At 37.4% G+C, this 13,568-nt stretch overlaps 1 protein-coding gene across 3 annotated transcripts; it reads left to right on the top strand.

The window, feature by feature from the left end:
* Window positions 1-13,568, top strand: oscp1b (organic solute carrier partner 1b). Of its 3 annotated transcripts, XR_007037768.1 has the most exons (11): window positions 1-256; window positions 3,684-3,838; window positions 4,449-4,616; window positions 5,983-6,063; window positions 6,166-6,269; window positions 6,595-6,723; window positions 7,369-7,438; window positions 7,641-7,780; window positions 7,900-7,963; window positions 10,040-10,173; window positions 11,591-11,725. XR_007037768.1 is itself a non-coding variant. In XM_047361987.1 (10 exons), the coding sequence occupies exons 1-10, from the start codon at window positions 145-147 to the stop codon at window positions 11,694-11,696; spliced, it is 1,146 nt and encodes a 381-aa protein (XP_047217943.1). In that variant the 5' UTR covers window positions 3-144; the 3' UTR covers window positions 11,697-13,568. The 3 variants fall into 3 exon arrangements, 2 of the variants coding, with proteins under 2 accessions (XP_047217943.1, XP_047217944.1); XM_047361987.1 differs by lacking the exon at window positions 10,040-10,173 and having other exon boundaries at window positions 3-256; window positions 11,574-13,568; XM_047361988.1 differs by lacking the exon at window positions 10,040-10,173 and having other exon boundaries at window positions 11-256; window positions 11,591-13,568.

The following is a 13,568-nucleotide window of genomic DNA, read 5'->3' as shown; positions in this document are numbered from 1 at the left end:
GTCACTCTCCTGTGATTGGCTGGTTTGTTCGTGGCCTGGCAACCAGAAGCGACTTTACCAACATAGACAGACCCCTTCACAGCAACTTGTTAACGGTGTTCTGCAGTTAGCTAGCTGTGAAACTTCAGCTCGTCATATTCAAACATGTCTACGAGGACCCTACCGCTGCTCTTTATCAATCTCGGCGGAGAAATGCTGTACATCCTGGACCAGCGGCTTCGAGCTCAGAATATACCCGCTGACAAAGCTAAGAAAGGTAGCGAGCTTAGTAGCTATTCAGCTAACAACACTAATGGCACTCTGCTGCAGTAAAACGTACACGATACAGTACGATAACTTGTCTGTTCATTAAATGGTCAGTTTGTTTTTAAGTTAAGGTGATACAGAAAATATTGATCAACAGAAAATGAAGAGGTAACCTTACAGGATCAATTAGTTGAATTAGTCCCCCCTCTTACCCTCCCTTATAGTTACTTTTAGACAGGGGTTTCAGAGCAAATGTTACTTTCTATTGGCTATAAATAAAAACTATTCTTACATAATGACAGCAAATTTTTAATAAAAATCCTGATTTTCATGAGGTTATTTTTGTATTTTCTTTTGACTTGTAAAGTTTCCATTGTAGCTGCCTGGATAGAGGAAGACAGAAAGAGAGGTATTCAGTGTAATCATGCACTTGTGCACTAGTTGCTCTTTGCTCTGCTTTGGCCTAGCTGGGTTATATGCGCTATTTAAATGACATAACTTGAAGAACGAACGATCAGGTGCGTCTTGATAAATTATAATATCCTCAAAAAGTTAATTTATTTCAGTAGATCAATTCAAAAAGTGGAGCTCATTCATTGCACACAGAGTGATGTATTTCAGTCGTTTATTTCTGTTGACTTTGATGGCTATAGGTTACAGCTATTGAAACCCCAAATCCATTTTCTTTGGAAATTTAGACTATTACATAAAATCAATACAACCATAAACAGCAGGGGTAACTGTAGTCTAATGAGGATTACAAATCAAAGCCCATTTAAGAAATTGGGTAAAATTCACAAAGTGGTGGACTGTGGCTGAGAGTCGCTGCTTTAAGAGCCAGCACACACAGATATATCAAGGACATGTGAACACAGAGCCTGCAACGCAGCAAGCTGGGGGCTGCTCCCAAACAACCTCGGCCAATTTTACACCTCAGATGGGTCAGATGGGTGAGAAGCTGCAAAGATGCAGTAATTCATGCACAAAATGCTCCAATCAAAAAACCGTAAACTATAGGTAGATTTACTTTTCAGTTGTGTATTTGTGTATTAGAAGTCCTCTTTTATTGGTCCTATTTTCAGGAGAACTGAAACAGAATTTTGGGTTTTCAATAGGAATAAGCCAAGATCATCATAATTAAAAAAAATAAACTCTTGATATATTTTTCACACTGTGTGTACCGCATCTGTGGATGAACTTTTGAATTAAATTGCTGAAATAAGTTTTAATGATTTTCTAATTTATTGAAACGCACCTGTAGATGAGATATATGCAAATAAATTGTTCAGAAATGCAGTGCGTATTTTTTTTGTCAGTCACATAAGTGGCCGAGTCACTTAAAGCTTGCATGCTTGTTACAAACCTAGTGTTATAGGAACCTGCATTGTGTACTGTACAATTTATGTTTTAACCTGTTACTGAAATTTGAAAGACTTCATAAGTTCCAACATTCCATGTTGGCTTTTAATTGTTTTAAATATTATGCGACTTAGTACATATAACAACGTCTTTATTTACAGCAAAAAGTATTCCTTTGGATTTCTGCATATGTTGTAGTCCTGTTCTACAGTAGTAATGTTTTTCTTTGTAATCGACAGGACAAGGCATGGGCTGATATCAGATTCTCATGGTAACCTTAATTAAAAATACCATGGTTTCACAATACATACAAAGAAATGTAAATCAAAATTGTATAAATCATATAACGGAAAGCAACTATTATTCCTACTACTGACAAAACGATATAACATTGATCATTACAGTTGTAAAAATGCTATTTTATTTATCGTTTAGATTTTTTTTCTGTACATAGATTTAGGTAAATAGTCAGACTGCTCAGGCAGCCAGCCTGCATTCGGCTGCTTAACACATATGGCGCTTGTAGCTTACAAAATGTTTTAAAACAGCATTACTGCTTTAAGACAGATGGGTGGTGGTCCTTTAGCTTTAACCTTATAAATGTCTGTGCGTTTCATGACCAGACACATTTCCAAAGAGTCGAATGGATCTTTCTTATAAGCAAGGAAAGATTGCAGGATCCTTTCTTGTAGCCAACTGTCCAACAATGGCGGAGGGGCATAACTTACAGTGAGAGAAAATTTTGGTTTTTCCAGAATCTCCTGTGGTATGTTCTTAAAAGGACTTCAAATCACTGCAACATGACAAAAAATGCAAGCTATTTTGAAACTTTGGCTTTAAACCATTATGTACCATGATACCCATTACTGGCCCACGCCTCGACTGGACTAACGTTGTATAACTATGTTTATATACATTTTTAAATCCTGTAATTAGATTTGGATTATTTTTGTAGTTCACTAGTGCTGCTAAATTGATTAAATTGCTTATATCACAGTGCAGATTGCAGTTACGTACCACTTCTTCGCTCACTGATATTGCAGTCATTGGAAAAACTCAGTACACCCTAGTAGTTTTTTATATGGTCTTAGAGGGAAATTAGCATACTAGTGCTGATTAATAAATTCATGTGGATAATTGATCATCATAGGCAAATGTGGCCACCTTTAAGGAAGCATAAACTTTAGCTTTTTCTGGTATGGGTTAACACAGTGCCAGTGTGGAAAGACATCAGCAGTGGGCCTTGGTGAAGCCGCCTATATTTCTGTGTAGGGTTACACGCCTATTTCCAAACAATTTGAAGTCCGTCATTCTACAGTGAGAAAAATGATCCCCAAGTGGTCTAAATGTAGGACAATTGTGATTCTTTCCAGCGAATAAACCTCAGAGTTTGCAGTGCTCTAAAGGGAAAAAAGATCCAAAACCAAGCATAACATATCAACACAAATACCTGATTCCAGTTGTCAAACATTGAGGTGGAGGGCTGATGCCTTGGGCCTGTCATTAACTCTGCTCTTTACCAAGGTATATTAGAATCAAGGGTTACGGTTGTGAGGCCATCTGTCCATCAGCTGAAGCTTGGCTGAACCAGGGTCAACAACAGGGCAGTGATCCCAAACAAAGCAACGACTCAAACAGACTGTTTGAAAAAAATTAAAATGTCAAGGTGTTGCAATGGTCCAAACCTTGGCCCAGTTGAAAACCCTAAAAAAACTGTGCATAAACAAATGCCCGCAGACCTTACTGAACTGAAGAAATGTTTTAAAGATGTGTATTTTGTTTTTCCTGTGACAGTTTAGCATTCATAAAAACTTCTTTTTTTCTTGTCTAAATGAAAGTAAGACAATTTTTTTTTTATATATATTGCTTTCTTAAGACCTGCTGCAAAGTAGGCAACTGCTAATGTTTTGTCATGCTGCTGCTTTGTTAGGACCTTTGGGATTAAGTTTTGGATAAAATCATATTTTATTTAGTAGAGTGCAAATCTGCCTGCATCTCTGCTTCCACTATCGAAAAAATGCTTTCTTAGTTCTGTTTGTACTATTTGAACTTTCTGTTGTATTTCTTTGTCTGATCAGTTATGAATGATATCATCACCACCATGTTCAACAAAAAGTTCCTGGAAGAGCTTTTTAAGCCACAGGAGCTTTATTCCAAGAAGGCCCTGCGGACTGTGTTCGACAGACTGGCCCATGCATCCATAATGAGACTCAATCAAGCTAGTATGGACAAGGTAAATCTTCCTGGCCTGCTTTGTTTTGTTGTATTTATTCACTCGCATTAACCCTTGAAATTAATCCTTTTAGTTAAACCTGATCATGTAGTACCTAGTACTCGTGCACCTTAAACTTTTTGTCATTTTTTGTCATGTTTTGACTACATACTTCAGTGTAGTTTATTGTGCTTTAGCAACACTAAGTAGGGCATAATTGTGATTTGGAGGTAAAATGACACATGGCTTTCAGGTTTATCTGTATCAAGATTTTTTGCATATAAAAATCCAAAAGGTCTGGTTTGCATTTGTATTCAATTCCCCCTCTTTTTATTACCCAAAACAAATCTAGTTACCTCAATAATAAAGAGTTAATGTGTGTAATTTAGTCTTAAAAATAAATACAGCTGTTCTGTCAAGACTTTTAAAGGTTGTTAGATAACACTGGTGAACAAACTGACCTCCAGTCAGACAATTATACTGGTGAACTACTAAGGTATTCAAATTTTTATTGGCATTAACCAACTTTGAACCACTAATATGTGGCTCCCCCTGCTGTTTACTGTGCAACAACAGATGGCAGTTATTTGTGAGGAGGTGGTGATGTTGCCCTATGTGTCCTTCTCAACAGCTCTATGACCTGATGACAATGGCTTTCAAATACCAGGTGCTTCTCTGCCCCCGACCAAAGGACATCCTTCTCGTTTCCTTCAACCACATGGATGCAATCAAAGACTTTGTGAAAGATACTCCCAGCATTCTGAGCCAGGTTGATGAAACTTACCAGCAACTCATAGAGGTACAGAAGATGGGAGTGTGCCACAAGATGTTGCTTTATTTAATATTAAAAACATGTAACAACTGACAACGAACTGAACATGCTACTGAAAAGAAAATGTAGGACAGCAGATTTAGTTCTTTAGAGTGAAATAAATGTTATCTCGTAGGTCTGGTGACCTTCTCAAGCAGGATTTGACCAGTTTATGACCAACACAATGGGACCTTTCAAAGAATAGGTTTGAAGGATCACACTTTCTGACCGCATGACATATTAAAGGTTTCATATTAGAATACTAGAAATAAGACATAATAATTGTAAACAAGATGCCATAGTAACAACATAGGCTTTCCATATAGACATTTTAAATAAGAGTACCAGCAACAATTTTTATCGGTGCACTGGAGTTTTATATGTATATGTATGTTTGTACTTTTAAAACAAACGTCTACACATTTATCAAACAGAAAAAATGTATACAATTAAAACCAGATGTTCATTCACTGTGTAAAAAGATGTATAATGATTTTCCAGTCCCTGTCTTACTCATTTTTTCTGTTGAGAAATGAGTCCTTTACTGACATGGACTGAAGGGCTGGTCAGAGAAGATGAAGGTATTACTCCAAAACCAACATAAGAACCCAGATTGCAGTTTGAAGAGAACAAAGACCTTACTTGTTGGACACTTGTCCTGTGGTCTGGTGAAACTGGAATTGAGGTGTTTTGACCATTGTTACATTTGGTAGAAAAAGAAAGGAGCTTTCAAGCCTGAGAACGGCAAGCCAGCTTTAATGTAAGGGGGAGGCAGCATCATGTTATATTGGTGTTTTGCTGGAGAATGGACTGATGCAAATCATAAAATAGATGGAGTCATGAGGAAAACCATTAGGTGAAAATATTAAAGGAACATCTCAAGACATCAACCAGGAAGTTAAAGACAATGACCTTAAACACACCACCAGATTAGTTACAAAATGGCTTAACAAAATCAATGTTCCGGGGTGGCCGTCACAAATCCCTGATCTCGGTTCCATTTAAAATGTGTGTGCAAAGCTGAAAAGTTGTGTATGAACAAGGTCTCCAACCCTGACTCACTTAACTAGTTCTCTCAGAAGAAATGATGGGCCAAGATTACTGCAAACCAAAACATTTGACCCAAATCATGCAGTTTAACAAGGCAATTCTGGCACGTTTTAAGGAATATTATGTAAACTTCTGAATTTGAAAAAAGTTTTTAAAATTCCCTCATTCTGGCATTTAGCAAATAAAAAAAACATAACGGTGTATTCTTAATATCTGGTTTTAACTGTATTGAAATAATTTTACTTTTTATTGTTTTTAACTATGCTAGAGAAATTAGATTTATTCATTTTTTTTCTCTTTTCAGATGTATACACCCCTATCTAATGGTGAATTTCAGCTGATTAGGCAAACTCTTCTTATTTTCTTCCAAGACATGCATATTAGGGTAAAACCTTAATTTCATGTTTCCTAAATCTTAATTTGACACTTTTTCATTCTAACTTTTGAGGTGTTTTTGTACATGTCCTGCTGCTGTATTATCCCTCAGGTGTCTATTTTCCTGAAGGATAAAGTGCAGAACTCAAATGGCCGCTTTGTGCTTCCCATTAGTGGTCCTGTGCCTCGTGGAACCCAAGTCCCTGGTTTGATAAGGTACTAAACTATATCTATCTCATCCCTCACTTCCTTTGGTTTTAATGTTAGCTTTACAGTTAGCTTTACTAACCAAATACTATAATCTTATGATAATTCCCCATATCTGCATATATGGAATGATTGGTTTGGATTTAATTTCTGAAGGACAGCATTTGTGATTTATTTAGGTTTCACACTTTCATAATTTTTAGGTTTTCTGATTCTAAAATATGACAAAATATGCTCTTTTCGGAAATGACTTTTTTGTCAAAGGAACAAATTCAAAAGAAACTAAAGGCTTTCTTATTGATGGTGTCATGTTTTCTGTTTTTGTTATTTTCAGGATTTTTAGCTGTGCTGGCGAGGAGTTGACCAGACTACAGTTTAAAAATGGAGGGAATTATAGTTCTGCACTACGGGAAGGATCTTTTGAGCTCTTTGGAGATAGAGTTACAAAGCTTGGGACAAACATGTAAGATGCTTTATGTTCTAGTAATAAGTTAATGATGAAACTCATAAGAGAAAATTGGCAGCCTGGAGAAGTCTGCCATGCAGAACTGATTTCCAGTATTTCTTTGAGGTCTGACGTGCCAATTCTAAATTTTGACTGTTTGGAGCTCTTTATTCTACGGCCTATAATACATAACAATGTTCTGCTGGTTCATTGGTAGAGGTAGTTTTACATTGCAGAAAATGTAGGAATTAGAACATGATTCTCATAAATGCAACAATGCTCAATCTGTTGGTTGTTTTGTTTATAAACCAATTTTTTTGTTTTTATGTACGTAATGAATCCAGGAAAAAAAAAAAAAAAATTATAGTATGTAATAAACCAGAATCACAAATCTGACCCAATCAAAAAAAAAAAAAATGTTAGGTTGATGCATCTCTGATATGATTTTTGGATGTATCAAACGTTTACCAGGATGGATGGAATAATGTTACCCACCCTAAATTCCTAGATTTTTAAAACAACACAATGATTTAGTTGTCTCAATTCTGGGTTTTTTTTTGTTAATAAAATATTTGCCAGATGTTTTACACACTTTCTTGTGCTCTTTTACACCCTTACAGGGACTTATGCGTTCATACTGTAATTGTCTTGGTTTTTTTTTAGGTACAGTGTAAGTCGCCCTGTTGAAACGCACATGTCTGGCGCATCTAAAAGTTCTGCTCAGCACACAAAGGTAAAACGTTGTTTTTTGTAAACATTAAAATAGTTTTAATGCATTGTGGCAGATGTTGGCTCTATCCGGTATCCACAGTTCATAATTCATTAGGTTACATTTTCATGCTATACTTACTTAGTCAGCATTTGAAGCTGGAGCCTAGAACTAACCAGCTGGACAAGTGGTATACTGAAGTGAGAAAACTTTTGCATGTCAACAGGTCAATGCTGCCCCAAACCCTCTGGCCAAAGAGGAACTGAATCTGTTAGCCAGGTTAATGGGAGGTCTAGAAGTTCAGAAACCAGGAAGCACAGACAATGGTTTCCGGGTAAATCTCTTTGCCACGGATGAAGAAGAAGAGTGAGTTTCTTGATAAGTGTTTTGCAGATTTAATTTAACCAGTTTTTATTTTATTTCCTGGAAAAATGTACTTATTTAAAACAATTCCCTACTAACCCTGTAAGTCATCTTTCTGGCAGAGAAGCATTAATATCAAGACCTGATGAGCTTTCATATGGAGTCATAAACATCCAAGCAACAAAGGTAAATAACTCATCTGTCTACGCAAATTAGTTCTGTAGGAAGGATTCTGCCCAGTATTTTAACAATACAGGTCCTTCTCAAAATATTAGCATATTGTGATAAAGTTCATTATTTTCCATAATGTCATGATGAAAATTTAACATTCATATATTTTAGATTCATGGCACACTAACTGAAATATTTCAGGTCTTTTATTGTCTTAATATGGATGATTTTGGCATTCAGCTCATGAAAACCCAAAATTCCTATCTCACAAAATTAGCATATCATTAAAAGGGTCTCTAAACGAACTATGAACCTAATCATCTGAATCAACAAGTTAACTCTAAACACCTGCAAAAGATTCCTGAGGCCTTTAAAACTCCCAGCCTGGTTCATCACTCAAAACCCCAATCATGGGTAAGACTGCCGACCTGACTGCTGTCCAGAAGGCCACTATTGACACCCTCAAGCAAGAGGGTAAGACACAGAAAGAAATTTCTGAACGAATAGGCTGTTCCCAGAGTGCTGTATCAAGGCACCTCAGTGGGAAGTCTGTGGGAAGGAAAAAGTGTGGCAGAAAACGCTGCAAAACGAGAAGAGGTGACCGGACCCTGAGGAAGATTGTGGAGAAGGGCCGATTCCAGACCTTGGGGGACCTGCGGAAGCAGTGGACTGAGTCTGGAGTAGAAACATCCAGAGCCACCGTGCACAGGCGTGTGCAGGAAATGGGCTACAGGTGCCGCATTCCCCAGGTCAAGCCACTTTTGAACCAGAAACAGCGGCAGAAGCGCCTGACCTGGGCTACAGAGAAGCAGCATTGGACTGTTGCTCAGTGGTCCAAAGTACTTTTTTCGGATGAAAGCAAATTCTGCATGTCATTCAGAAATCAAGGTGCCAGAGTCTGGAGGAAGACTGGGGAGAAGGAAATGCCAAAATGCCAGAAGTCCAGTGTCGAGTACCCACAGTCAGTGATGGTCTTGGGTGCCGTGTCAGCTGCTGGTGTTGGTCCACTGTGTTTTATCAAGGGCAGGGTCAATGCAGCTAGCTATCAGGAGATTTTGGAGCACTTCATGCTTCCATCTGCTGAAAAGCTTTATGGAGATGAAGATTTCCTTTTTCAGCACGACCTGGCACCTGCTCACAGTGCCAAAACCAGTGGTAAATGGTTTACTGACCATGGTATCACTGTGCTCAATTGGCCTGCCAACTCTCCTGACCTGAACCCCATAGAGAATCTGTGGGATATTGTGAAGAGAACGTTGAGAGACTCAAGACCCAACACTCTGGATGAGCTAAAGGCCGCTATCGAAGCATCCTGGGCCTCCATAAGACCTCAGCAGTGCCACAGGCTGATTGCCTCCATGCCACGCCGCATTGAAGCAGTCATTTCTGCAAAAGGATTCCCAACCAAGTATTGAGTGCATAACTGTACATGATTATTTGAAGGTTGATATTTTTTGTATTAAAAACACTTTTCTTTTATTGGTCGGATGAAATATGCTAATTTTGTGAGATAGGAATTTTGGGTTTTCATGAGCTGTATGCCAAAATCATCCGTATTAAGACAATAAAAGACCTGAAATATTTCAGTTAGTGTGCAATGAATCCAAAATATATGAATGTTAAATTTTCATCATGACATTATGGAAAATAATGAACTTTATCACAATATGCTAATATTTTGAGAAGGACCTGTATTCTGAACTCTGCAGCACATTTAATCACAGAATAAACAAAGCATGTATTGTCTGAATGACGGTTCAGGCAACTAGACTGCCAGAACTACAGACTTGATCAACACAGGGCCGTCGGGTACTAGTAATCACTAAACAAACTGTTTATATTATCTCCGACAAGTACTGATGTCATATTTATTGCTATGGCTTTATTATTCATTATTACCTCCACCAAGGAGGTTGTGTTTTTGTAGCAATCTGTGAGTTTGCAAAATATTACAAAGATGTATAAACAGATTTGGATTATATTTTTAGACAAGGTGCATATTTGGGCAAAGAACAGATAATTAGATTTTGATCGTGATGCGAAGCACCATCTGGATCCAGGTTTTTCTGAAGGATTGTTTATCATTGCCAGACCATGGTGCGACAACTTGGAATTCCCACATGGTTCCTCACCCTGTCAGCAGGTGACCAGAAGTCCCCCAGAGAATAGCTCATCGGTATAGAAAAACACTGATATACGTCAATGACCCTATTGCCTTGACGGAGGTCTGCACTCTGAGTGCTTTTCTAGTTTAATACTGTGGCTTAAACTTGGTGCTTGTTTTGTTTTTAGTATCATCTGATTTAGATGCTTTTTTTTCTCCCATATACGTTGTTCTTCAACTCATGAAGTCCAGGAAAAACTTGTAGCAACGAGAGAATATAACTTGGATCACCTTCAGCTGTTTAGTTCATTGTTACTAACATGAGCAGAGATTTAAGCTCTAAAAAGAATTAGAATAGTATCCTTAAACTTTTTCACATTTTCCTTCCAACCACAAACACGTGTATTTATATAGATTTTATTTGAGGGACCAACACACAGATGTGCCTAACCTAAGTGAAAAGGAAATGAGGCATGATTAACAAAATGTTATTTAAATAAAAATCTAAAGAGTGTGGTGTACAAATGTATTCAACCCCCTTTATCCTGATATACCTAAATAAAATCCAGCCAACCATTTACCTTAAGAGGTCATGTAATTAGTAAATAGAGCCTATCTATCTCTATATTAATCTCAGTATAATATAAAGAGACGCTTTAAGCAGTGTTGGGTTATTAATCAATATTACAACCTTTGATATCTCACAGAGCAATGTAATCCCTCATCTGAAAATGGAAATAGTATGTCACCTATACTGACAGAGCAAGCAAGTGGGGTATTAATCAGAGACGCTGAAGATGTCCGGCAGAAAATACTATACGTCATTTTGAACACACCATCCCGATGGTGAAACATGGTGGAGTCAGCATCATGCTGCCAGGACGCTTTTTGTATCAGCAGGGACACAAATAGAGAAGCTGGGGAAGAAGCTAAACATAACCCTAAGCTACAATAGAGACATTAGAACGAAGCTTATTCATTTGAAAGGTGGCCCTGTCAAACTAGACGTAAATTCAGTTGAATATCTGTTGTAAGACACTTTTCTTACGCTATATTCAGAGAAGAATTAGGAGAAATAAAATCTGGCAGTAAAGTTTCTGGATGTACAAAGCTGGTAGAGACATTTCCCTAGAAGATTTGTAGCTCTTGTAGCCAGAGGTGGTTCTGAAGTGCTCTGGCTCTGAAGGGTTGAACAAAAAGTTCTACACTTTTCAGATTTTTGTTTATAAAAATAAAAAATTGAAAAACCTGTGCCTTTATTTTTGCACCACATTATGTTTGTCTTTCACATAAGATCCTAATAAAATACACTAAAATTTGTGGTTGTAATGTCACACAATCTGAAAAGTTTTTGGGGTGTGAATACTTCTGCCCAACGCTGTAGGATCTCTCTTACCCCTAATAAGCAGCCTGCATGACTAGACTAAAGTCAGTGATCCGGGACATGCAGCTTTGCCTGTTTAACAGGATTTACTGCATTAAGATTCCCTGTGATAGCACTCCTAACATAATCACTGGCAGATTACTGTGTCTTTCAGGATCAGCAGACCAATGCAGAACTGGCCAAGATCATGGGAGAGTTCACAGAGTCTGGAGATCAGTCTCCAAGTGCCAGCAGCAAAGGAGACGACCTTTTGGCCATGATGGACGGTTTGTGACATAGTCACTCTGACAGAAATCCACCAAGAGTGACAACAGTCTACACTACTGAAGATCAGCCTGCACTGTGGCTATAACTTGCAAATATCCAGCAGCAAGCTCACAATCAGACACAAGGCTTCGGTCGTGTGGTTGGTTTTAAGATGTGTATATGAGCGAGGACTTGCTTTGGTCATCAGCGTTTCTGCAGTTAACCAGAAAAAATGTCTTGTGAGAAAAGCTTGTAGAAAGTTTTCTATATACCTGGGAAAATTGCAATTTTTAACAGGAAATACAGTAGGTTTGTGCATGTGGTAATAGCATTTGTTTGCTTTATATGTTTTTCCTTTATCAAGTGCTGATCTGACGTTTACATACACTCACCATGGGTATACATGTCGTCATAATTTTACTCTTTTTTTATGATGATTTGATCTGTTCTTTTTTTCTACAGTGGACAAATAATGCCACATACAACTTCAATGATTTCTAACAAGACTTTTCGACACAAGTCAGATTTTCTTGTGGAGTTTTCCTTAAATATAGAGCCCCAAAAATACTTGGATAAATGTCATTTAGCAAGTTGCAACTCAACCACACTTTTTCCCGGCCAAACATCTGGCTGAATATGTTCGACAACTGAGCTTAGCAAGTCAAAGTTTATTTATATAGCGCTTTTCAGCAACAAGGCACTCAAGGCGCTGTACATAAGGAAAAACATTACAATGATACAGAAAATCAAACAACAGAGGTAATTAAAAAATAAAGAGAATAGAATGATGGATAAGAAAATGAAAGGGAAATCGGACTGAAAAACTTAACCAATAATGTTTAGATGACACTCTAAACAAATACGTTTTTAATCTTGATTTAAAGCAATTTAGGGTTTCAGTGCTTTTACAGTTTTCTGAGAGTTTATTCCTGATTAGTGGAGCATATGAACTAAAAGCTGCTTCTCCATGTTTGGTTCTGGTTCTGGGTACCCAGAGTAGATTTGAGCCAGAAGACCTGAGAGTCAGTAATAAGCTCCGGGATCTTGGGATGAAGTCAACTTTGAAACATAATCCGTAGATTTTCATAGGGTTGAATTTATGATGAGTTTCAGGCTTGGATCGAGTTTTGGTTTAAACATCCTGACCGGTTTCCTTCCATCTGAGGTGACAGTTGGGTCAGATGGTTTAAACCCAGACATACATCAACAACTGATTTAAGAATAGATGAAGCAGGCTACACTGAGCTTCTGGAGTGGCTGCAGCATCAAGACCTTTTGAAGATCTGTAGACTATTTTGAAAAGTGATCTTTGTCCCATGGAAGTAAACTAATTTAAATGAGCTGCTATCTTTTCTGTTCAGAATAGTGGTCAAATATTTAGCCAGAATTGTGCCAGAAGCTTAATAATGTTAATGACAAGTTGCAAGAATCAGAGGAATCCAAAGTGCTCTTTCCTGTTTTTTGAGCTCCCTCAAACATTAAGTTGGTAATAAATATATTGCTCCAACACAGTTGCTGTACTGCTACGACTGAAGAGTAGGTTCAGGAGTTGAATATTTCAAAACTTGTTCCACTACAGTGTGATGTAAATTTAGATAGATAAGTTTAGATCCAGCTCAACAATGTGCTTCTCTGTGAGTATCTTGTTTTAATACACGACAATACAACATGAAAAATACTCTAATGTGTACATATTTTTGTGGAAACCTATTTATTAAATTTCGCTTTTCTGTGTATAGACAGGAATTGCTGAATTTCATAAGTTATTAAATGTGCAATTTAGTATTTGAAATAAATTGATGAAGACATCACCAGCATGAACGTCAACACAATACAGATACCTGTAATGCAGGTGCAACTTTAATAAATTAAGATCTAATTGAAAA

This window comes from Girardinichthys multiradiatus, chromosome 3 (assembly GCF_021462225.1).
Source record: "Girardinichthys multiradiatus isolate DD_20200921_A chromosome 3, DD_fGirMul_XY1, whole genome shotgun sequence".
In the NCBI taxonomy this organism is placed as follows: domain Eukaryota; kingdom Metazoa; phylum Chordata; class Actinopteri; order Cyprinodontiformes; family Goodeidae; genus Girardinichthys; species Girardinichthys multiradiatus.
Note: the sequence above shows the minus strand (reverse complement) of the source record. Positions and strands in the feature narration are given on the sequence as shown.